General features: G+C 33.1%; 1 protein-coding gene across 6 annotated transcripts in view; it reads left to right on the forward strand.

Annotated features, from left to right (window-relative positions):
* LOC120630862 (long-chain-fatty-acid--CoA ligase 1) overlaps positions 1-27289 on the forward strand; it is an 84034-nt gene that overhangs the window by 40128 nt on the left and 16617 nt on the right. The window contains exons 1-3 of one of the 6 annotated variants that reach the window (XM_039900165.1): positions 2636-2753; positions 14240-14524; positions 16367-16521. In XM_039900165.1, coding sequence (XP_039756099.1) covers positions 14317-14524; positions 16367-16521 — 363 coding nt within the window. In that variant the 5' untranslated portion in view covers positions 2636-2753; positions 14240-14316. Of the gene's footprint in view, positions 1-2635; positions 2754-2791; positions 2875-14239; positions 14525-16366; positions 16522-17908; positions 18252-20504; positions 20964-27289 lie in introns of those variants that run through there. The other 5 variants (XM_039900167.1, XM_039900168.1, XM_039900169.1 and 2 more) reach the window with 5 other exon arrangements.

A 27289-nucleotide genomic window follows, 5' to 3' on the forward strand; every position in this document is an offset into this window, starting at 1 on the left:
TACTCATCATTTCTACAAAATTACATTATCTATTATCTAGTAAAATGTTTCGCGTGAAAACACCTACAATATCTAAATTAAGTTAATTTTGAACCACAGAAATTTTGAACAGTAATACCTACTTCAAGAATGAATTTCTTCACGTGGCGGATAATGGGCTTTACAATCCGTGTCGTATAGAATGTTTATTATGTTTGTCTCAAACAAACCTCATTTTATGGACAAGAAAACGATTTCGTATGCAATAAAAAGGGATCTATCGTTATGTAGGCGTACAGTTTTTCCGCGTATAATGGCGTTTAGGCTATAGATTAAATTGGTCATTGGTTCTATAATAGGCTAAGTCTACGTCCGATAAATACATAAATCGTACAACTGCATAAAATAAACCATACTCTCCATGAGCGAAGGCGAGTGAGGCTACTAATATTATAAATTTCAATGTAAGTTTGTTTGTTACGCTTTCACGCAAAAACTACTTAACCGATCCTCATGAAACTTTGTACACATACTCTTGGAAGTGTTAGAAGTAATATAGAATACTTTTTATCCCGACATTAAGCTCGGTTCCTTTGTGAGAGAGGATAAGTGTGTGACGAATTTACACCATACCTCCGACAAATCTAAACCGAATTATATAACTATTTTTGTACTATAGAGGTGTATGTGTTTTAATTTTGCCAAACTGTGGTTGAAGATAGAGGACAGAACTCCTCAGCGGACAGCAGCAAACTCCTCATTTAAGGCTTAGCGAAATTGTTTTAGAACTACAACTACATTTAATGGCCCATCAAAAAACAAACGCAGACGAAGTCGCGGGCAACAGCTAGTATTTAATAAAGTTTCAAATTGATCATCGATTTTAATGTTACATCGTGATAATGTATAAGTAAATGCTTATTTTCTTAATTCCTCACGTAAAATCTAACGATTCAGTGTTGTTTCTAATGTTTGTTCTAAACCAGCCTCATTTTACGCGGAGGAAAAGAATTGTTTAAAAAGGAAACTGTCATTACGCAGGCCGTTCGCGATTTGTATTAAATGGTAAATTGAATCTTTATATGAAGTATAAAAATAGAAAATGTAATTAAACAAGTGCATAAAACAAATCATTTAATCCGAAAAATGTATTTTTTCGAGCTGAATGTGATGGTAGATTATTAAGTAGATAATGTTGTGTTATGACACTTCACTTGCTAGGAAATGTGTCAGTAATATTGTAAGGGCCTGTTTCACCACCTTTTGATAAGTGCCCGATAACTTACTAAAATTTTGTCTGTGTCACTTGACATAAAGTAACTTACATTTACGCTATCCAACGCATGACAGAAAACCGGCACAAAGTAAAATATATTTTTAATTAATAAAAAGTATCCCTAAGAACAACGAAAACTATTTAGCTATAGTTTGACAAAATGTTAGTTGAGTTTAAATGCTGTTTAAATGAAATGTTATATTTTGTTATCTTCATTCTTTGGGGATTTATATTATATGTCATGAAACTTCTGTACTTTCTAAGTTACGTGCGTTTTAAGGAATTAATATATCACTTAGTTCAACGGTGAAGAAAAACCGTGAGGAAACCTGCATGCCTGAGAATTTGACTCTTTTGCACTTTTGTCGGCACCATTGTCTCAAACGATGGGCATCCATTGTTGGGCATTGTAAAGCTTTTCTTACATATATTCAGCACAACCTTTCAGCTCATTCTCTCGATCACAAAATTATTTCAAAATGTATTATAATCAAATCGAATCCCGTCTTGTAGTCACTGTTGAAGAGCCCTATAATATGTTATGAGTATAACTTTTATCAATTTGCCATAGGACTAAATTTTAAATTACTAAATTGTTAAACTTTTTCTGACGAATGAAGAATTTGTCATTTTGATAGATATTTTACAAGTCCATCTTTATCAGAAAATTACTATACATGACATCGGTGCTAATTCAGTTGTGCACTTTCCGGAGTAAATTAATTAGACAGGTTTAAAATGTTTCTATCCTTTTTAGCACAGAACATTGTAAAAAGGATGACACATCTTTAGACTTGTCAATTTATTTTAGTGGAAAGATTTGCTTACAAAAGAATTGGCCCATTGTATATTATCCTTTATTCTTTACTCACTGGGTGACTTGCCTCCTTATAAGTATTAATGAAGTTAGGTTCTCATTTGTTTTTTGTTGGTATTTTTGATGAATTCAGTCGTCGAGTTTATTATAACTTTATATTAATCTATACCTTCCCTTGAAGAAAGTTAGTAATCAATAAAATTTTAAATAACCAAAATACACAGAAATGTCTCTTTATATCATATTTTTTTTATTTTATCCCAAAATTTATAATGTAAATAACAAAATTTTCGTTAGTAACTTTGACATTTTCAATGGATTGTGTAAAGTGGACAACCATTTAGTCCGAAATAGGGTCTAGAATAGAAATAACTTACATATTTTTTAAGCTGTGAAAAACTGTATATATTATTAATAGTTTAGGTTTTTCCAACCTCATTTAGCAGCAATCAGCGTATTAAACGTTAGAGAGTTGAAGTAAAGCTGCGTCAACTTAAAAGAGAGAGGCGGCTAGGCTAAGCTGGGGAGGCATCGTTGTACATGGACTCACATTGTCCCAAGCCGCCGGATCGGCCGCGCGTTAACCGGCGCACGCGCATTGTACCACGCATAACTACGAGGCATATAAGTGACGATCGATAAGAGCACCTCGATAAAAACTGCAGTGTTTAAATTCCGTAGGTAATGTGCTCGATGGAATGTCGTAACGATTTTCGATGTCGTGTTCTTGTTGTGCTCTCGGCTGCGTATCTATATGTTTGCTGCATCAGTTTTTCACCGTCTCGCTACAAATAGACTGCATGTTTGTATACAAAACAATACATTTTACACCCGGCTGTATTGATATGAATAGATTTTTAGATACATATTTGCATACCATATAAATTTTACCTGATTTAATAAGATTACACTATTGATGCGCCACGAATTAATACCTTACTGTAAGAAAATTTTTACTTTTATTGCACTTAATAATACATTACTGATACATATTTGCATTAAATACATGCACACAAAACCATTTCATTTTCTCGGTCCATCTTATTCATTCATAAATATTGAAAAATCACTTATATTTATACAGGTTCGTTTTTAAAGTAAGTACCTAAGCAAGATTAAACTTAAACCTTGTTCTCATCAAAAAGTTATTTTGAACTACACCTCATAAAGTACCTAAGTAAGATATAAAAAGTTTTGTTCTTTGTTCAAAAAGTTATTCAACTACACCCCATAGTCCCATTTGATTAGAAATTAAAGTTGTTAAAGCATTCCCACAGAGTACATTTTTTATAACTTTTAATGACATTTTTGGCATTTCATAACTTCGATATTATAAGGCTCTGGTCATATACGGACAAAATGGAAATTCACCACAGTGAAAACATGAGGTCTCGTTTTTCTCGGATAAATCTTAATGTAAGTAATTTGGGCCAGCACAATGCAGGATGCTATCTTCTCTAATAATTAGTTATAATAGCTCACGCTTTAATATATTCTCTACAAATACAAGCTTCCCTACGTCCGGTACTTCTTTTTTTTATAATTTCCAAGAATATTCACCTTTTGACGGCATTTTTGACTTAATTTTGTCGACCTCGGGTTTGATTGGCAACACTTAGCATAACGGCAGTAGCAATTTGGGAATTTTTACTATCATAATTTTCTCTGGTTTGGTTTGGCGTGAGGGGGGTTTCAGGCTAGTTTGTCATTTATTTTCGCTACTCTGATTTACAGTTATCAAAAAAATCATTTTATTGATTGAGTTGAAACATTACTACGCCACTGTACAAAACATAGATAAGCAGCGTTTTATTACTACTGCTTTATAATGGAACAGTTGTCACTGACCAATCATTAATTTCAATCGTAATAATTAATATTTAGCAACTTCAAGACAAATTGTCTATGAATTTGAGCCAAATCATAATAATACATTTCTGCTGTAGTATTAAATTGTACTGGGCAACGTTTTTGGCATTGCTAAGTGTTTATAGGCAGGTGAGGCCACGTATTTGGTTACCTGTTCAGTATTTATATCTAGACCATTATCATTATCAATTCTTAAGATAGGTACCTACTTAACAAACCGTTTTAAAGAACTTTCGAGGTTGATTTTCTAAAAGTAACTATGTATTTTTTTTATTTAACGTTGGTTATTGGATGTGAAATAATAAATATTGTACCTGGGAGACCAATCTTCGCTCAACGTTCTTTAATAACTCGTTTATTTACAGAGAAAATATACTTATCTAGATACCTTGATAACAAAACTTTAAACCTTTAGAGCAGTTTCAAAGCCTAAATTATTCGAGCAATCTTAATCTCACCCAAATTTGGATGAATAATGTATATCCCAATAGCCACAATGCTTGTAGTTTCAACAAGTACCAGTAAGCTAACTGCCGTTGCTATTTTATAATTGCAACAACCCAAGAAGATTGCGTATACTGAAGAGATTTACAAAAAAATGCGTTTTTTTTCACTACATTATTAATCATAAGAAGCAAACCCTTATCTGAATACTAAACGTGATGAAATCTTTACAGCAGATTCCAAGATACACGCAATATCTATATTTATGCTTATACACAATGATTGATCGCTTAAATATATCATATATATGATGGAAGGATAGATAAATGATATAAATGAGTTTTCTTTAGCATTTTTTTTTTGTAATTTTACTAATCTTTGAACGCTACATAACAACCGGTTAACAAACGGTCCTAGTGATAGTTTCAAATATTAAACTACAATTTACGTCATAATCCGATTAAATCTGTAACGAGTCGTTCCAAAATATCACTCATAAATTCTCAAACTTCTGATCCAAAACGATATATAGTTTGAAAAGTTGTCCTACCAAATCAGAATTTATTGTTACATTAGCATTTTCATCATAAAGGTCTAATCTGCTAATCTACATAAGAGGCACTTAAGAAATGTTTTGCTTACGGTTTATTTACATGCTTGAATTTCTAAACAACTCTACTTTTCTGCAACTAGATTCATGTTTTATGCTTAACCTGAAATGTATTTACTACTACGCTTATATCCGTGAGTTTGTCATCAGAGAATTTCGGGTTTACTTAGAACCAAGAAATTTTTCCAAGACAAAAAGTGGCTTAATATGTTACACACAAAATGATACCATATTTACCCCTCACAGGCTAAGTTCAAAAGAGCTGAACCCTATTTACGTAAACACCTAAAATGTACCGAATTTCAAAATATCTTGAGCACTAAATCTTATGAGGAATACGTTTTACAAACTAGGTTTCTTTAGCGGTTGTGTTGTCATATAGTTAGTCCGTCTGGAATGCCTTTAAATATAAATACGTATTTCAATTTTTTGACATGCCCGTTTAGTCCAGTATTTAGCTAGGATTTGATGGTCATGATGGAAATATTGTTAGATTAGTAGAATTTGCGTGGTTTACTCCATTCTGTTTTCATTACTAATGTGTGATAATAATTGTTAAAGCCCACCAACCAAAGTTCACAGCAGCCTGAGGAGTTCGCCCTCTGAATTACTCTCTCCTATAACAGAGCAGGCGCGTTAAGTTTGTCTGTCTTAAACCTGAGTTTGCACTTACAATAATCCAGTTAACACTTAAGAACCTATTTACAAATAGGTATGGGAGTTTTATAAGACGACGTGCATATTTTTATCTTTACGAATGTATCTCAAGTAATTTTGCATACGGGGTACATAAACCTATTTGCATGCTCGAATGACTGTACGCTTTCCGAGATGGAAAAGGCACTATTTACAACTCATATTCATGCAATCTCATGTCACATCTCAACGGCGCTCCGCTGTTTAATAATGCATTTTATTACTCGAAAAGGCTTCGTGCAGGCAACCATTATTTTAATAACAACTGTTGTACACATAAACGATTGCGATCGTGCCTAAGGCGATCACGACGCTGCTCTATGGGAGGAAATTTGATCCACCTTTGTGGGTCAGAACACGACTAAAGGCTTCTTGTTCTATCCACACTAGTACATATTATAAATGAGAAAGTGTCTGTTTTTTATTCTCTACGAACGGCTCAACGATCTTGATGATCTTGATGAAGCATGAATATATAGCTAGGATCCTGGTGAGGGCATAAGATACTTTGTATCCCAGAACGAAATCAGGTTAATATCTCCGGGTTTAAAAAAACATATGCAACACCTATGCACTGCTTCACAACTCAACGAAACTTGCATCCTGGAGACCAGGAAGACTGATGGAGAACATTTCAAGAAAACCGAGAAAAATCACACAAAGTCTCGAACAATATCTAGCTCATTATATTGGTGGCTTATGATGGGTTGTTACGCGTGGCTGTGCTAGGTGCACTAGCTGCGAACATAACATGATGACAAGATAGACAGTTTATTAAGCAACATTACGGATTATATAAAAATATGTTAATAACTATAAACTTGCTATGTTGTGTACTGTCTACTGGTAGGGTTGTGATTGCAACTTAAATAAAAATAAAAAAAAATTAAATTAATATCATTAATATATACCTTGTCACATAAACTTTGTGTGGTTTGAGATGAGGTGAGTGACCTAGTTGTCGTTAATTGTTTTACTCTTAAGTTAACCAATAAAAAAAAAACACGCACACTGATGGACGTTCGTAAGTAACAATTGGGAAGCAGTACAGCTCGTGATCTCCCACACCGTGCGAAAGCTCCTTAAGAATGCGATTTGCTTTATTTGTCGTATGAATGGAACTTGAATATTAGAATGCTGTAGGCTGTAGTTAGATGAAAGCTCTTTTGTACCATCTGCGCGCTTGTCTGGTGCGGTTTGATAAATAGCTTTAGTACAGACAGGGCATTAATGAGCATGCTTTGATGCAATTAGGGTTTTGTTAGGAAATGTACTCGTACGAGTAATATAGGAGATATTGCTTGGTATCGCATTAGTAGTTTATGTTGCATAATATAGGTAGGTATAAGAGAATTTCCGCGAAGGCTGATGAAGATAGGCCAACCTACTGTTGGTATTTTTTAAAAAACATGTCAAGTTGAAGTGAACTTAAGCCGTCGTCATAAAACGGAGTCCATCGATTATGCTATCTTACATTTAGTTTTTCTCTCTTTCGGATCGGATATAAATATCTGAGATTTAAGATTTTGAACGATATCGATCAAAACCGAAGAAATTAAAATGATAACAGAGATAAACTCCATAGCAAAAAAGGCCCGAATAAATAAAAATAAAACACTGTACACTTTCGTGTTTCGTTCTTTTCTTTTAATAAAAGAGCTCAAGTATTGAACGCTCTAAGGCTTTTGAAGTTCTGAATATTAGTCTGCCTCGTAAAGGCGTTTCTAAACAGACAAGCGAAATGAAAGACCGTCCGTGTTTCGTATAAAAACCCGTCCCTGACATAATAACCTGACATTAGCCTTGAATTAAGAACAACTTGCATCATAATGCTTCACATTTTACAAGTGACTTAAGTTTCACCATTGAAAACATTGTGCACTTAAGTATTGCATGGAATTTTTAATATTCTGTGTACAGAGCAAATCATTAGGAAATATAATCATAGTCTGTACGGCATGATTGATTATACAAGGGTTAAGGTGTTTTGAAAATCGATAGCGATTGTTTCAGAAGTGAGATTATAAATCGCATCACGTAATTTGAGTGCCGACCGCTATGCATTTGATAATTAGTTTAATAAAAAAATTGAAAATGATTGCCACTTGAATTAAAGTTTCCATGTGTAGATAAATCAAGCAATAAATAATAAAAAGTAGCTTAACTGTCGCTTCATAAACTTCAATTACATTGAAGACGCTCTTACATTTATGATATCTAATATGAGAGATATTGGAAGTAAATTTGAATTTTTATCAAGTGAGTTTTACCTACCAATTTTGGGAAATACCACTGTCAAAGACACATTTACAGTCGGTAAAACTGCTCATTGCTTTAAGACTGGCAAAAACCATTAATGTTTAATTTTGACATAGGTCGTACGAAAAACTTGACTTGGTGGACAACATACTCAGAACACGATTGGGAGAGGGGTGGGGATTTAAATAATTTCAAATTCATTCATTATTTTTAAAACTGATATGTGGAATTCGGAAAATAAACTTGTAGAATAAACTTCTAGACGAAGGAAGTCGGTGATAAGTTTTAATACTCATATATTTGAGATTGACTTAACTTTAATGCGATGATAAAACTGTAAAAGGAACGTTCTCGGACGATAATAATATACTTATTCGTCGTATATAAATTCGCTCTACTGCGTCCGTTCCCCGAAGTTGTAAAGACATCCTGCAAACGCACAATCCTGTCGTATCTTTCCTCTCTCAAGCTTAACAAGATATACAGGGTGACCGGTAGGCAAACAATGAATGTCCGTAAACAAGCTTTTTGCACTGTTTTTCCACATTGGAGTTATTCACGAATTTGGATTTATTATTAAAGTTATACAAAATTTTATATAGGTTACTCGGTGTAATAAAATTGGTGAAACGCTACATCGTGAGTCCCGGTTATGATAACGAACATTTAATTTAACTGATTATAGACAAGTCCGCATTAGCAGCCTTTAAAGCCAGATATGTATGAATGACGATGAACGGAAATCCGCTCAACAGATTTGTTTCCATTCATTGCTTCCATAAAATTCCATACGATTCTAATTTAACTGATGATTTAGATTTTTTACATTATTTATTTTATTTTTATGTATTCTGATTTGTTTATCAATTTAAATATCGAGACACTCAGTGTTTCCACGCTGTGTGTATAATACTTCAAGAAACTTATATGTATTGTTTTGAACGTATCCACTCTAATTATGGAAGAAAACGACGGATCTTTTGTATGCGAGATGAGAATGAACACCGCTGCATTTATTTTGCTGAGTCCTCTTATGTCATAAGAGCAGTTTCAGGCTCATCAAACTAACTTCAACGCGGAGTGATTTAACGATTATAATCACACGTTGTCTATATAATAATAATAACATAAGCGACAAATTGATGAATTTCTCTTTCTAAAATCACTTGTACAATAAACTGAATACGTTCTTAAGGCTTTTTTTCTCGAGGCACTAAGCCGAAAATAGGTATAAATTTGTAGACGCATTTACTTTCAATCCTTTTTAACCTTGCATCTTTATACGCGTTGTGTTATGTGCTTGAATTATATTTAAAAGCATAAAAGGAAAAAACAAAACTGTTTAGTGGCAATTCACTTAAGTCGGTACGTTCCGCGAAGCCGTAAATGCATCCTGTAGACGGCCGGGCCTGTCCTATCGTAGACTTTTAAGCTTAGTTTGATATGAATAAAACTCTTATCCATCCTTTTTTCCTTAGACATGTTCTTGTGCGGTTAACTGAGACGAAGGAGATAAAATTATCTGCGTAGTTATTAAAAGACGGCGTTTAAATTTAATATATCGCAATAATTATTATATTATGCCCGTGGAAACTTTAATATACCGCATGAGCTAAGCAAGAGGCAGTTTTGGAGATTCTAGTGCATTTATAATTTCGAGTATGGGTGTTTAGGAGGAAATTTTTTCGTTTTTAAAATGCATATATTCAATTTGCGTATCTTTTTGGTTATCGGAATGCTTTGGCAATGTCCAGCCACGTCCCGTCTGTCCACTGATACCAAAACATCAATACATTTATGCACTGCAAAGCTATACTAAAATTAAAGCCGCGTTGGCTGTAGTTAATAGATTATTAAAAAGACACATCTTTGAAAACATTATGGAGAACTCTCAAGCACGCAGGTGCCTTCACGATATTTACCCAAAATTTAATATGCACATAACTCCGAAAATTATGAGGTCCTACCGAATGGAAGCCTTTAACTCCTCTCGTTTAATCAATAAAATATGAATATTAACATTAATTTATATGTTTGTATGCTCATTTGTTAACAGATCGAGTGACGACTGTTCACTGCGGTTTGCGGACGTGACTCAGTATCGTTCCGCCTAGTCTCGTATACTGTGTAATATGTATGCGCGGCCGCACCACCTAGGAAGTGCATGTAACAGCTCAGAAAACCGTGCGCGAAATTGTATTGACTTGATTAGTACCTCGGAGCGTTACTTTCGATTTCAGAACGTGTATCGTATTATCGGGTTACCGCGAATTTTAGTAGCTTAGATCATTAACGATGATATCCTAGTAATTAGGTGCTTTGGCTTCCATTTCAGGGAGACCCCAGCACTCATTTCTAACTTTTGCGTTTTTAATTCAAGAAATATAATATTACTAGCTTTAACGGAGTAGGAAAACATCGTGGGGAAACATGCATGCTTGAAAGTTATGAAAAACGTATGAAGTCTACCAACCCCACACTTGGCCAGCGAGATGGACTACGATCTAAACCCTTGTCATTTAGATAGGAGAGCAGTGCCTTGGCTGGTAATAAGTCGGTAATGATGATGTCGCGATAAACAACTAAAACCTACATACAAAATCGACGCATCAAAGAAAGCAAAAAAGATTGTGCAAAAACACAGTCAGCACAAAACAGAGACAGGAGTTGGACCTTGTAATATAAAATGCAGTTGAAACACATGCGAAACACTAATTAGGAATTATATTTTTGATTTTCGCGAAATGATTTCAATGGAAATTATCAAATGCTACAGTTTGTATAGGTGTCAAGTGTTTGCTACTTTCTACGATCACGTTGTTACATCGCTTTTAGTATCCGCAGCGACTATACATTCTATGGGTTTAATAACCACGGTTACCAAATATTTGTGAAGCATTTTTGCGAAAAATAACAAGTTGTCAATAGCATTCTTTTAATCTGAAAATTATTTATCAATGAAGTAATTGAGACACGACTGAGAGCGTTGAACTCTCTGTTGAAATCTTCTTTATTCTTCTTCCTAGCTATCTAAAACATCCAAAATCTTGTTCCGTTGCTCATATCACTTTCGTATAGCGGTAAATTTTTACTACGACGTGACTACGAAGTAATTAAAACGGTCCAAGAAAGCCTCATAGCGTTTTTAACTGTAACTGCGGTACTTTTGGTAAAAAATTGGCAGATTGCGAATTGACGGCTCTATCAAAACACGCTTTGAAGAGTTCGACGAACTTCGAAATAGCATAGCAACTCGGAAAGTGTGCCAATTTTTTGCAGTCAGTATTGTTGCTCAAGAGATCATCGCGGTTCTTCTGGTATTTAAGAGGCACACACCTTTCTCACAGTCCACAGTTCACAGGTCCATCAGTTTTTGAGTAAACCACCGTCACAGTTTTTACTAAGAGAAATGAGATACACCCCAAACATGCATAATTAAAATACTTTATTTTACTCCCTTCTGACTCCTGTCACTTAACTAGGTACGCGTCGCGTAGTGTAGGTACTATACACGTGTCACTCTTTTATCTTCAAAGTCGAAATCCTACTCACTGGGCATTCACCGCTATTACTACTGGTTAGTGAAGTATTTTTGTAATTTGAGCATCTGTTCTGTGAAATTTCGCATTCGCATTTATATAGAAACAAGCTTTCATCTACAATAAAAACCCAATCGGAATTGATTTTCGAAATCCTCTCTGGAACGATACATATTAAACCTTTATTATCTTTTATATTAGCACCTAGAAGGGATTTCTGTACAAAATTTCATACATCGCAATTGAAGCGATTTAAGTCATGCCTAGTGTAGGCAGTCAGTGATTTTAGAGGGTGTTTTAATAAGTAGGTTGGAAAATAAAATAATAGAAATAGATTTATAAACAACGACGATAATTTGTAGTAAAATAAACAAATCAAAGAATTGTGATTTTATTGTTTCGTGAACCAGATTCACCAGAAACACCGTTAAGTGTAAACGTTCGGATAGCGGAAATCACTGTTAGTTCCCATTCATTTAGTTTCACAATGGAATTGATGTTGTTTACGATCCGCAACTAATAACTGGTGGAAAAGGAACTTTAGGTTACGTCCATCATCACATAATTTAAAGTAAAGTAACCACTCTCCACTTTCTTCGATGTATTGAAATAATCGTGATTATATTCAGTTTATTGATCATCCCATTTAGAAAGCAATTTTTTATCAATAGATGGAATGATGATGTAAAAGTTGTATGTCATTTTTATATAACAATATGTTTTAGCAATATATTCTTGATCTAGTTGTTTTGTATTATTACTGATTTCTTTGAGATTATTTTGTTAGTATAGAAATCAGAGCGAGTATCGTTTTTATCTGAACTTATTTAGTAGATGTTAGATATTGCGATACTAGCAATACCAAATAGCTAGCAAACCCAGGCTAGATCAGCTGGTTGTACCTATATTATATAAATAGGACGGGTCAATGTACCGCAATTACCCATATCGGGAAAGGTAAATGACTTGTACTAATTTATCAATTGATAAGCTACTGATTAGTTGAATATTCTTTTCTAAGTGAAATTACTAAATAAATACACTTACTTGTTAAAATTAAAATTGCAAATCAAAGGAGGACGTTATATCTCGTAGCGCCATACATTTAATAATCTTGCCTTAGGAGTTACCATGGTGCAACAAACTGCATTAAAACCAGTAAGTTGATAAGGCTTAGCATAGGTTAGAATGAAAAATTAAACAAACTCGATTAAAGAACTATTTTTTCCATATAAAGTATGGAATATATATTTTTTAATAGTTCTTACTTTTATTTTAATCTTGATAAGTTCCAGTTTCGCTATCTAGCTATCAATATACTGAAAAGCAAAATCACTCACAGTTTAGCTAGCCGATAACCTGTTTATCTCAGTTTCAAATTTTTTGACTTCGAAAATTTACTTAAATTTCCAGCAGCAAGGAAATGCAGCTAAGTGCACGCTTTATTTATCACCGGACGTCATTCGAGGTGGCAATTTATAATCACGGCGATTGTGCCTCTATTGAGGTTTAATGTGTATTTACACCCACTACGGTACTTTCGAATTATTGGGTCAACACGATACGCTGCATACGGCTTGGGGATTATAATCCATTGTTAGATTTCAATAGCATGTTGCCACTTTATCTGTCAATCTATTTGACTGTTTGCATTGGCTGCATGATTTACATTTTGATGTTTACAATGTTCGTTAGGACAACAATGGCTGCTACCTATTTCTCGGGAAACTGGAACTTGTTTGTGTACCTTTCTGTATTATTATAACGGATTTAGGCATTTCATTTCTATTTTTTGTCTGTAATCTCCACTGTAAAATAAAGGCGAAACAGTAGAGCATAAGATAGGTGAATTGATGATCTTTTGTCACCGATAGGTAGGAGAGATTAAGAAGCTGTTCTCTCAAGTGAAATAAGTAATTAAAGATAGATGCAATGTTTTTCTATGCATTAGTCCACTTTTTTGTTTGTTTGTTAAATTTCTGTTTAAATTGAAAAAATGTGTCTTTCTGTCACTGAACCGATGTTAAGAATCGTGGGCATTTTGCTTTCTTTAGGCGGGTATAGACTATCTTGGGCAAATTCTTAATCGCACGAAAATTAATCAAAAAATCTATGCGCGACAAAATAGCGCGCTAATAATCTATATTTGTGTGCAATTTTACATTTTACACTTTCCAGGTATTATGAGCTGCTAATATGAGCGTTTAAATACAGTGTGGTCATATATCATTGCCTTTTACTATATAATTAAACTGTCTGTCATTAATGTCGGAAGGTTTGTGCAGTTGAGTTATTTATATGATTTTCATGGACAGATTTCCGTGATTTTTGTTGTTATTTATATAATATCATTACGTTAGCTAGTTCAGTTTCTGCTTTAATTATACACACTATATTCTAAATGGTTTATTTATTTTGGGTATTTCATAGCTAAATTCATTAAAAAAAGCATTATATCGATACATCGTACTCACACATTTCTATTAATTAGACTGTTTTGATAGCAAACGTTACAAATAGATAAGCAAGCGAGCCAATGAAATCAGAAGCTAGATTAGTTTCAGATATCAACTGGTAGTGTTAATGACCCTCACAAGGCTAAATGCCCCCTCGAAATGAATCTATAAAACCTATTAATTTTATGGATTCAGCTTCATTCCACAACAAAATAATCGATAATGAATATCTTTACGGCAATCAGCAAATGGATAAAGTTGAGCAGTGTTCTTTAAAGTTTGTGTGTAATTTAGGAACAACGAGCAATGTAAATTAATAAAGCTGATAATAATGTTAACGCTGAAAGAAAAGTGATAGTAAATAAGTTAAAATGTGCAACAACAATAATAACATGGGGAGCGGGAAGTGTGGGCTAAATGGTAAAAAAGACCAAGTGAACCCAACAGAGGCTAAAAAGACTGAGTTTAGTGTTAAGGAAAAATGCCGTAAACTACAAAAAAAACTTAAGAAGACTGATAAACAGAAGACTGAATCTAGTTCGAAGGAGAAAACGATTTGGTGGAACCAATGCAGCAGTTGTAAGTAATTCAAAATAACATAAGCTTATAAGGTGCGATGGAATTAAAGAGGAGGGCGTACGATTCCTACGGAATTGTTTATGAATTTTGAGCTCAATTATATTAAGATCACACAACATTTACTTAGTCATTAGTATGTGTGTATATTTTCTCGTAAAATATATAAGTATACACCTACATTTACGAAATTTCATTTCTATTATTTAGATTGCTATGTTACGAACTGCGACAAAAATAATATTTTCTTTGTAATTAGCCCCTTGTCCTTTTATTGATTATATTGATTGTATGTATTAAAAGGTTATTTGATTGTATTGCAAGACCTGGCCGGCCCTTGAAGGGCCGTCACGCTTGGTACGCTGTTTGAATCTACAATGAGGGGAAATTAGAGCACCAAGGTTCCAACTTTTGAAATCAACCAAGTACCTCCTGTTATTCAACGACAAATAATCGAGGCCAGCAACGCGACCTTAAACGTCGCCTTCAAATTATATGTGGACCCTTCTAATAGTCGAAACGTGGAATTTCGACATTGACTTTTGCGGGCCATAACCCTAATGGATGTAAACCATTGATTCAACCTTAAGCTATGCTTGTTTTTATGGACCTTTAAATGCAGAATTCATCATCAAATTCATCTTGTAAATACTTTGAACTTATTGTTTCAATGACAGGATACAGTTTGCTTTACAAGTAAAATTTGAAAGCCACAATTACCACTAAGCATTTCCATTATACTCAATAATGGAAATGCAGGAATGACAGTAGTTTTCTTATTACAATTCTCATCGTTGATACAACAAGCAACGCAAAAGTGTGTCAGTGGAAAGCGCGAGAGAATCCCGTGAAATCTACACGCTAACACGATGCTAGTGCTTGAGCACCCCGGTATCCACTTTCTAAACTAGCTGCACTCTCAGTTTATGGTCCAGGAACTAGTCTCTAGACCGCATGAAAGTTGTCTGGGTCGTTTCCTTGTCTTGAAGATCAGGAAACTACATGTCCAATTGTGATATCTTTTATATCTATATATTTGCATTAGATGCGCCTGTCTTTTAAGCGAATAATTTAGTTTAGACTTGCGCTTGTGGTTTAATGGTTCAGTTCCTTGAATAATTGTATTGTCCGCCGCTCCTATTAACCGACGGATAAAATACTCTCATATTACTCAAAGCGTGTGCAGTTAATTAAAATAAGTTTTATGTGCAATGCAAATCGACTGGAATGCTAATTTTGATTTGGTTTTTTTTGTTATTGGGTCTTCACAGTAAAGCTTTTAGTTCTCAAACATTTGTCTTCCGTATTAAAATAATTGTATTATGCTAATTATTATATTTATTTACGAATATTAAGATTGAGTTCTGCGAACTTTTTAATATGTACTTCGAGGACTTTTATCAATAATAATATCCACCAGTGTATATTCATTAGTTATTTAGATTGACAAGCGAGGCCGATCATTATCGAAAGTAACCTAAGTGACGGAGTAAGTCTTAAAGCAATTTTGATGAGGACTGTCTTATCTGCTGATGTGGAGATGTCAAGAAATCCGGTGAATAATTTCTCAGATCTGGATTTAAAAGCAGATAGATACTGTAAATACCCCTTTGGTTCAATGCGTCACATTTTTTTATAGGTATGCTATGGTATCAGTGACACCTTATTCTGTACAGATTAATCGAGCAATTTTTTTTTGTACTTGACAGGTTATCGAATATGATAGAATGATTAAGCAAGATAAGTAGCAAAACTAGTAAAAATTTTGGCAAAAAAATTGTAAACGAATAATAACGTTAGATTTGATCGTTAGATGCGTTATATATTTCTTGCATTTTGTTTCAGTAAGCGAAATAGACCAGTACTTATGGATGGTTGGTGGATCAGCGGGGGCCCTGGCGCTGACCGGTGTTGCGGCTGCATCAGCCTTCTACCTCAGCACACGGCCAAAGCCAGAAAAACCCCTAGTCACGCTTCACGAACAAAGCTTGCTGGAGCCGGTAAGAATACTTAATTTAATTTATCATGACAACTTTGGTCAATGAAGGTCATCATTAAAATATTGAGTAAAGAATTTTTGGATAGGAAAATTATTTTGATCCACAATATCTCAAGGGGCGAGTCATGATTTCCTTCCATGAGATTAAAAATAACTCAGGTGGGAAATTGGGCGGTCCCTCCCGGTTCGAGTCCAGATGATGACGATATATTTTCTCTTTTTTTTGTTTTAATCAGGTTTTTAATACTGTTTATGCATATTTTTTATCTAAATATAATATGTAAGATGGGATTGCGTTTGACGGTTATGCCTAAAATAAAGCAATTAAGTGTTTAGAGAGCGCTTGCCCAGAATTTGCCTTATCCCACTCAACCAGTGTAAACACTTGTGTGCTTAGTGCTAAAAAAATGTATGATCTGCATACATTTTTTTAGCACTAAGCATCTGAAATCGGCAAAGTCTCTGTGCTAAACGATTCCGTATCAAATTATCGATAACAATGATCTTTCGTCATAAGCATAGCTGGTATTTTGCAAAGCTATCCCAAAAGTCACTCCATTGAGCTACTCCTTGCTCGTTGTTAAATCAGCTGTAAAAGCAGTTTTAGTTCGCTTACTAGTAGCGTAGACAAGAATAATAAGAGCATGGAAGGGGTTGTTTTTAATTTCCAGTATGTAATTATTACTTAAATTTAAATCATTTTAAGGAAGGCGGCGTCATGTGATTTATTGACGCAAAAACAATCAGGAAGTAAATAATGAGTGGCATTTACCTTCCACTTGTTGTCAAGTGTATGAAAAGTATCTACTTTATTTATATACGATAAGCTATTGAGTAATTGAATAATCATAAGACTAATATAAAGAAGGTTTATATCCGATAAACATCCTATTCTTTGTATGATATATATTCCTATCACCTAAAGGGTAATGATCGATAATAGCTTCCGTTTAAATTTAAACTTTTACGAACTTATCATACGCAACAGATAACATTTTAATTTCAGTAATTTAAATTATGAGAAGGTAATCACTGTCGATATGAAGTTTTACAGCATACTTATTTTTTTCTTTAATATGAAAATTAAAAACTTAAATAAATTCCTTTGAAATCCTTGCAAAGACGTAAGGTAAAATAAAAATTGTTCTGAATGTCAACGTAAAGGTCAATGATCGATATGTTCTTATAACCTAGAGCTATTAAATATATTTATTCTTATAAAATATTCACTATTTTACATCTGATGTATCATAATACGTGGTTATGACTGTACTGTTCCTTATATCTGAGCATCAAAGTTCAAGATGTCCCAAACTCAGATGCCGCTCTTTGAATTGGCAGAGCGCATCTTCGAGCGGTATTTTTAACTCATTGTGCCAAGAGCTGCCCAACCTGCTACTCTCATGTCAGTATTCAGAAGTCTCTAGCGAAAGTGACGAGATTGACTCGGACCTCAAGAAGCATTACTAAAAAACACATTCTTAGCTCTTAGTTGATTTTGTGCTATCAGTGACAAAAGTGACCGTTAAGTTTAACAGTACGTTTGCAGTGATATTGAAAACGTAAAACAATGCTGGTTGCGCAATGAACCAGTGATGTGTAAATGAAGTTAATGAATAACTGTCAATAAGTGATAAAAAAGGTTTTCCAATGGCGTGCTGTAACTGCTGCATCGGTGTTGCACCGATTCGACCACCTATTCTTCTGACTGACCAATCAGAATCGTTAAAAGTAAGGTTATCTTTATGATTGTATTTTTAAGACGATTTCAATGAAGATATTTTTCTTATTTTATATCAGCCGTTATGTAAATGACAAATAAAGCAATTTACAAGTTGCAAAACTAATAAAGAGTTAACACTCACTTACGAATAAAGATAAAACGATAAAGTCATCTGACATCACGCGTCCATAAATTAGGGATAAAACTATTAATGACGGATAATTGGGGAAAATAGAAGCTGACCACATAGTAGTTGTCGCGAACAAGTGTAAAAAAAGATTATACTGATCGTGAGTCTGAGATGTTGTTAATCGAGTTGTGATTGTTGGCAATGCTCCTTTTGTCACTAGACTGAGGCCTTTTTGATGATATCATTATCAAATATGCTATTATATATTATAATTTTTTGATTACTTTATTACTTATATTTCATTGCCTATGTTTATCTATTATTTTTTTATTGAAATGCCACTTTCAAAATAAAAATGCAGCGTTAACTCGAAATTGCGATACTTTATTGAAGAACATAAGTGTCTAAAACCTCAGAATTCTCAGTGGCACATTCTCATCCCTACCAACGTCCCATTGAGACAGGCCTCTTTTGATTTGCTTTGACCTTTAAAATTGTTCGAAAGCGCTTCGGCAGGTCATAAACCTAAGTAATTTTATTAAATTATTAAAAAAAGATAAACAAGCAAACCAGTTAATATATAATATTCAACCGATCCAAAAATTACTAATGATTTTTGAAAACATTTCTCTAGTGACAACTTAAGCTTTCCATTATCCTTGTCTATAACTCGATATGTTCTAACGGTTATGCATTTTAGCATTTAACACATTTCATATTGATTTACGACTCTTGAAAACGTCGAACTCAACTCCAGCGTGCGTACGAATTACCATTAGTATAAAATTGAGGCCACAACAATGTAGAAACGTACAGAAAATATAATAGATTTTCATTTACAACCAAAAGTGTTTGCTTTTTATGGCAACTTCGCGTGGTCAATTAAAATGTCTAGTAAATTTTATTACTAGGTATGTGCCATAGCTGTTAAGCGAATTTAACGATCAGTATCATTCAGTAGTAAAATTAGAATGTAGTCAAAGCATATCGAGCGTTAACATATACCTAGCGAAACAGTTTCTAATTAGCTCAAAATACAATAATGTAATAAATTGTAAAGTAACTTCAATTTAGTTAAAAAATGATTGTCTATTTCACCTTTATAGGTAATAGTCACAGAAACATACTCGTATCTTCAGTCCGCGACAGAAAGCCTCCATAAGTTCTTTAAGCGCATAGCAACCAATGAAAAAAGTCAATGACATGTGACCTTAGCAAAAGCATTAAAATTTTTGGCACATTATTCAAAAGAGTCACGGGATGAAGTCAAAAGACTCGAAGTTGTAAATTTTTAGCAAAATTTACAGACCGCGAATGATTAGCGTTGAGTCACTTTAAATTGTTTGTAAATAGTTTATCTGACTGTATAGTAACGTCTTTTATTTTTATATATCTGTACCTTTGTGTATATTTTACTGATGAAAGATATTGTATAGTTCTTAGTGATTAGTTGTAGCAGAATCGACTCTTATTGATATCGCTATAACTTCAGAATGCACATTTTCACTAATTGCATGTTATAAATTATCTCTACAAAGACGTACACGGCTGAGCTATCCGGATATTAGTATTGAAACATACTTTCTTGACGTGCGATTGATTGAAAATACGAATTGATTAATGGTGTTGTTTTTTTTTAATTTTTGGCTCTTCTGTACATCTTACATAATCTCGTTACATTAGCTTAAGCATTTTTAAACTAATTACGTGAAGTAAAAAGATTATATATTTTAAGACGTAAAATAATGAAATCAAAACTAGTTACAACGATAAATTTCTCCATTTATAATAATTGTTATATGTTTCGCTGATGTCATGTAAAATGGACAACGCAAAGGTTAGATTACCATGTCAACGGATATCGTAAGAAATACGTATGCCACTCATATGTCACGTTATTGCTAAAAGCAGCTTTCAGCAATATTTTTTTATTGTTCTTTATGTTATTTACATTAAAGTGTTAGATTACTTTTTCATATTAACTAAATGCAAACCAACGTACCTACTGCATACTATGCAGAATAGTTTAAAATGTTATTTATTTTGTATCTGATAACCTAGAAACATGGACTTCATAATGTATTTTCTAAAAATTATAGAAATACTACGCAACATATTTGCTTCAATACAAAAAAGTTTTTATTAACAAGTCATAGTGGAGTGTGTGACTGATAGATTTGTTTGCAGTTTGTTTGTAAATCGCATGTAAACAAAACATGATATTATCTCGTGACATATTTGGTGTTTTGCCAAAATACCTATTGTTATCATTAAAACAATGTTGGTGAGCGACAGTTTATTGTTGTTACTTAACACCTTTAATTTGTTGTGTTGCGTTTTTATAACTCATCAATGTGATATAAAGTATTATGGTTACTACGCAATCAAAGTAAATCTAAAATTAATAAAGTTCTGCAGTACAAGGCAACTAAAAGAAATAATTTTTAAGTCTCTAATATTGCGTAAGAATAAGCACCCCGGTAGCATTCTAAGAGCATCGTAACTTTGGATCATAATCAAGAAGTCCTGTACAGAAGAACAATATATATTTATTAATCAAGAGGAAGGAATAAAAATAAAAGATATCTTTGTAAGTAATATCTCTACATACTTACTTGTAGCGTAAAACTAAATCGCTTTCCGCGTTTATTCGCTAACTCCGCTAAACTACTCAATGGATTATGATGCGGTTTTCGTTTCGATAATTTCAAGGCCCAATTTAATTTTATTCTAAGTACAAAAAAAGTTTATAACCTAGTCGCTGAAAAATAAATTAACTAGGCTTCCGTAGCCTCGTAACTTTACGGGGTACTTAAAAGTAATTTAATAAAGATCTGTAGATTCTTCTAAAATCCTAAAGAAAACTCAGTAATAACATAATATTTTTTCTGTTCAAATTGATTTAGAGTAGATATGGTATGGCACCTTTTACTAAAAGTTTATTGAAAAAAATCATTTGCGAGGCTGTTTACTTTTATTAAATCTCATTATTTTGGATTAACATGGTAGCATTATTGGTTATTTAATGTAGATTATAATATTCCTTCACAGAATATGATCCTGATAAATAGCTACTGTAAAAAAAATAATCACTCGGCCACGTTCGTATTGTGTTCGTTATGAAATACGAAAAGTTAAACAAACCAAAAATATTCTGTAACAGAAGGCACATAACTTTGGTGTTGTTTTATAATCTATACCATAGTATTTCATACTTTATCGTGTATTACTACGCGTTTAGAGTTTATAATATTTAGCTGTTTAATACAAGACAATGCAAGGCCTCTCATCGGCTGCCTAAATATTAAAATCATCATAAATAGTTTGCAAACAAGATAAATGGAAACATCCTATTCCCGAATTAACCACATGTTGTTTACAAAATGTTATTTAATTGAAATTCTGTTTACATCACGGAATAATCCAGAGAGTGATATGAGGAAATCTAGAGCTACCAAAACCTTTTACAATGTCGGATATTTAAAAATACATATTTTGAGTGACAAGAAGGTTTTCCCACGTTCGAAAAATTACCACAAATTGTTTATTGTCTTAAATATTTGTTTTTTTTGTTCATTAGAATTGTTATGTAATATTTAAAATAACGCTTTCATCTAAGATTATTATCAAAAAAGTGTATATGGCAGGAGATAAAAGGTGCATCTCCCGATTATATCGTAGAGTTGATTAAACTTTGGGAAAAGATCAAATTTGTCCTTTTCCTAGGGAAAAACATATCTCCTGCCATGCTTTAACTTTTAACATGAAAACCATATTATTTAATATTTAACTTAGATTTTTTGTGTCGCGAACTTCTTTGTATAGCTCAAAGTAATAAATATATTTGTGCCATACAGTTTATTCCCTTATTTCATCACGTTTAGGTGCACTTTATTCTGAATATTGAAGTCGAGTTCCTATCGGAGGTAACTCCGAACATCCAAGCCCACAAACATTATCTTTTTAGATTAAACTGAATTTGACATCATTATCGGGACTTTGGTTTATTCAATAAAAGACACTAAGGTAAGACGCACATTGTATTAAGTCACTGGTGATACAAACATTAAGTTAACCACAGAGTAGGTGCTTGTGTTATGGTCTTATTCATAACATATCCCAAAATATCTCAGACAACGTGTGCGCTATGTCACCACGATTATAAATACACGGTCACCTAACCTCACGACTGTCGCTATACATCTCTGTTTTACTTCTGTTTCCTTTTAACCTTGTTTTATTTTAAACCAAACATATGAACATCTTATATTTCCTGTTTGTAAATAGTTGAGTTTGATATGATTCCAGATATTAGAGATAATGTCGAAAATACTGTTAAGTCACAACTATTTGAAGATATAAAAGTCATGTGATGATAAACTTTTGTACGAAACAAAATTCATATTAACATTATAAGAGCAAAATTGGGTCTATTTCTTTCTTTGTTTGTTTGTAACCTATGTTAGACTCCGTTGAACCGATCTTAATGCAATTTGGCACACATGTTGAATCCTGGAGACGGATTTAAAAATACTTACTGCTTAACCGTATAACTGGCCTTCGAAAACTTTAACAAAAAAATTGGTTCGCATCCTGGAGACGGCTATAGGATAAAGTGTTTCCTACATTGAATAAAGGGTTTCCATACACACTTAAACCTACAGTTTAAGCTTCATCCTTAAATATATACTTAATAATAAAATACTCAGCCTATAGACTAGTGTTTCTTTAAACCGAAAATATAAATATAACACATAGGTTTGTGTAAAGCAATATATGGGTTAGGGTTATAGCAACATTTTTATTTTGTCTGAGATCGTAAATAAACGGTTTAAATTTGTGCTATTCAAAACTCGTAAAATGACTTTCGAGAGATAAACATGTTTAGATTAAATTTTAGTCGATTAAACCATACTTTTATTAGATCTTAGTATTGGTAGGCGTTATATTAAATACTTTATAACCTAATGAGCAAACTATTGCACGCCTCATAAGCGAAGCGTTGAGGTTGTGCTCTACTCTCGACATTTCAAAAAAGCAGTTTTCTCGAAACTGAAATTGATTTTTTGTTATTTATATTGCACTTACAGTATAATTTGAGTACACTAATATCAAGTTAAATAATTTGTCAGGCACATAAAATACATTTCAATAACAATTTTTTTGTTTAACATAGTAAATAATAACATTAAACATAATCTTTTCTGGACGTCCGTGTATGGACGGGTGTATGTGGCATCAAAATTGGTCGAAAAAATGATCGTATCGGAATAATTTTTTTTTAATTATCTAAAGTATCACACGACATGAGCGTTAATATGAGCGTTCAATTCACTGTCGTTAAATTTCCATGTAATTATTCTAGCTAATATTAATTGTAACTTTCAATGTGCAATCATTATGACATTCCCGTGTCTTGTTTACAAAAAATGAATAATAATTAATATGAAAAAAAATAATTGTAATGAGCATTGAAAGTTTCAGTTAAAAAAATTACAATTTTATTGTGAAAAAAATGAGATTATGAGGCGTGCACTTTTGGATTTTCCAAATTTTCCTTGTTATTGTTTCAAAACTGTTAGTCTAAAACTAAAGTGTGTAACAAAGTTAGGTATCACTGCGTATTGTACTAGAATTTAATAACAAGAATCTGGACCAGTCGTTGTTCCGTAGTTATTGTGGTTTTGAAGAAACCATTACATCCCTTGTGGTTGTGATCTGTTCAAGACTGTATAGGACGATGTCATCTTCGGTTTGATGAAATCGGTGGAAACGTCAGCGGAATGCATGCTTCGTGAGAGGCCCAGCTTCAATTGTTGTTGTTGTTGTCGTAAATGTTATTTTGACTAAATAGGAGAGCATTAGTTCGCACATCGTAGGGTAATAATATTCCACCTTCTGACTCAATTGAGTACAGAATACGGAATGGTACTTGCAAGATCCCGGGTTCGGGTGAAATAAGATTAAGTGGTATTTCACCCGCATATTCCATGTGCCTTTAAGTACGCTGTAACATTTTTGTTTATTTATTTATTTATATATTTATGAATATCCTCAGTATACTTACAGCTAGCCAAAACGTACACTAAGTCAGTTACAGATGTACATTACAAAAATATTAGTTCATTTGTCTGAATATAATTTAGGAACTTAGCTAAACTTATATTAAATATATCAATTTGTTGGTGCTGAGCAATTATATTATTGAAAAACGAAAGCGCGCGAAACGTTGGAGCATTTCATTTATACGCGTGTATAGACAAAAAAGTTACTTCTGCTCAGAAGGAAGCGTTGAATGAATAAAAAATACCTTTTCATTGTACATCCTAAAGTAAAAACACAAAAATGCTAATAAAACAGAGCAGTAACGATCAAGCAGTAAGGTGAGGAGTCATTACAAGTCATTTGATCCTTTTTATTAGAATTGGTAAGGTCGTTTTCTGTTGGACGACGATGAAGACTATAGACTAGTGTTTCTTTAAACCGAAAATATAAATATAACACATAGGTTTGTGTAAAGCAATATATGGGTTAGGGTTATAGCAACATTTTTATTTTGTCTGAGATCGTAAATAAACGGTTTAAATTTGTGCTATTCAAAACTCGTAAAATGACTTTCGAGAGATAAACATGTTTAGATTAAATTTTAGTCGATTAAACCATACTTTTATTAGATCTTAGTATTGGTAGGCGTTATATTAAATACTTTATAACCTAATGAGCAAACTATTGCACGCCTCATAAGCGAAGCGTTGAGGTTGTGCTCTACTCTCGACATTTCAAAAAAGCAGTTTTCTCGAAACTGAAATTGATTTTTTGTTATTTATATTGCACTTACAGTATAATTTGAGTACACTAATATCAAGTTAAATAATTTGTCAGGCACATAAAATACATTTCAATAACAATTTTTTTGTTTAACATAGTAAATAATAACATTAAACATAATCTTTTCTGGACGTCCGTGTATGGACGGGTGTATGTGGCATCAAAATTGGTCGAAAAAATGATCGTATCGGAATAATTTTTTTTTAATTATCTAAAGTATCACACGACATGAGCGTTAATATGAGCGTTCAATTCACTGTCGTTAAATTTCCATGTAATTATTCTAGCTAATATTAATTGTAACTTTCAATGTGCAATCATTATGACATTCCCGTGTCTTGTTTACAAAAAATGAATAATAATTAATATGAAAAAAAATAATTGTAATGAGCATTGAAAGTTTCAGTTAAAAAAATTACAATTTTATTGTGAAAAAAATGAGATTATGAGGCGTGCACTTTTGGATTTTCCAAATTTTCCTTGTTATTGTTTCAAAACTGTTAGTCTAAAACTAAAGTGTGTAACAAAGTTAGGTATCACTGCGTATTGTACTAGAATTTAATAACAAGAATCTGGACCAGTCGTTGTTCCGTAGTTATTGTGGTTTTGAAGAAACCATTACATCCCTTGTGGTTGTGATCTGTTCAAGACTGTATAGGACGATGTCATCTTCGGTTTGATGAAATCGGTGGAAACGTCAGCGGAATGCATGCTTCGTGAGAGGCCCAGCTTCAATTGTTGTTGTTGTTGTCGTAAATGTTATTTTGACTAAATAGGAGAGCATTAGTTCGCACATCGTAGGGTAATAATATTCCACCTTCTGACTCAATTGAGTACAGAATACGGAATGGTACTTGCAAGATCCCGGGTTCGGGTGAAATAAGATTAAGTGGTATTTCACCCGCATATTCCATGTGCCTTTAAGTACGCTGTAACATTTTTGTTTATTTATTTATTTATATATTTATGAATATCCTCAGTATACTTACAGCTAGCCAAAACGTACACTAAGTCAGTTACAGATGTACATTACAAAAATATTAGTTCATTTGTCTGAATATAATTTAGGAACTTAGCTAAACTTATATTAAATATATCAATTTGTTGGTGCTGAGCAATTATATTATTGAAAAACGAAAGCGCGCGAAACGTTGGAGCATTTCATTTATACGCGTGTATAGACAAAAAAGTTACTTCTGCTCAGAAGGAAGCGTTGAATGAATAAAAAATACCTTTTCATTGTACATCCTAAAGTAAAAACACAAAAATGCTAATAAAACAGAGCAGTAACGATCAAGCAGTAAGGTGAGGAGTCATTACAAGTCATTTGATCCTTTTTATTAGAATTGGTAAGGTCGTTTTCTGTTGGACGACGATGAAGACGACCTCGATGAAATCTGTGATAGTACCCTCGCGAAAAAGTGCTAATAAACTCATTCCAGCTAAATAGGTAGGTCAGGCTTGTTTGGAAGTTTCTGAGACCGTGATAAATAGGGAGCTTGTCTGTGCTAACGATAAGACTAGTCCTGCGTATCAGGTATAATGTTAATTTTATGATTTTAATTTTTTGACACAACAGCTATCTTAGTACCCATAACAAGCTACGCTTACTTTGGGACTAGATGACGGTGTGTGTGTTGTCGTAATATATTTATTAATTTATTTATTTACTTTGATTTTCACGATTTCCATGAAATATCTACTACCAATTTACTATGATTGTGTACTAGTCTCGTAATCCGGATCCGGTACACCGATCGATATTTATAGAAATCCTCATATAAAAATAATCCTTAGCCAACTTCTAAAAAGACATAAATAAACTTTTTTTGTTTACCCTTTTTGTTTATCTTCAAAATTAAGATATATTATAATATAACAATAGTTTAAACCGGCACGTGCATTAAGTGTTACATGCCTTAAGTCATTAACAACATTTGTAAGCCAAATATGTCATTAGGTTAACGGAGTTTTATTTACATAAGCTTTTAGTGTGAAGTGTCGTTGTAATGGAGACAACGCACTAGCTGAGCTGACGATTACAAGAGCCAGGTTTAGGCCAACGACTTTACATATTACAAAAAAGCT

Source organism: Pararge aegeria, chromosome 17 (assembly GCF_905163445.1).
Source record: "Pararge aegeria chromosome 17, ilParAegt1.1, whole genome shotgun sequence".
In the NCBI taxonomy this organism is placed as follows: Eukaryota; Metazoa; Arthropoda; class Insecta; order Lepidoptera; family Nymphalidae; genus Pararge; species Pararge aegeria.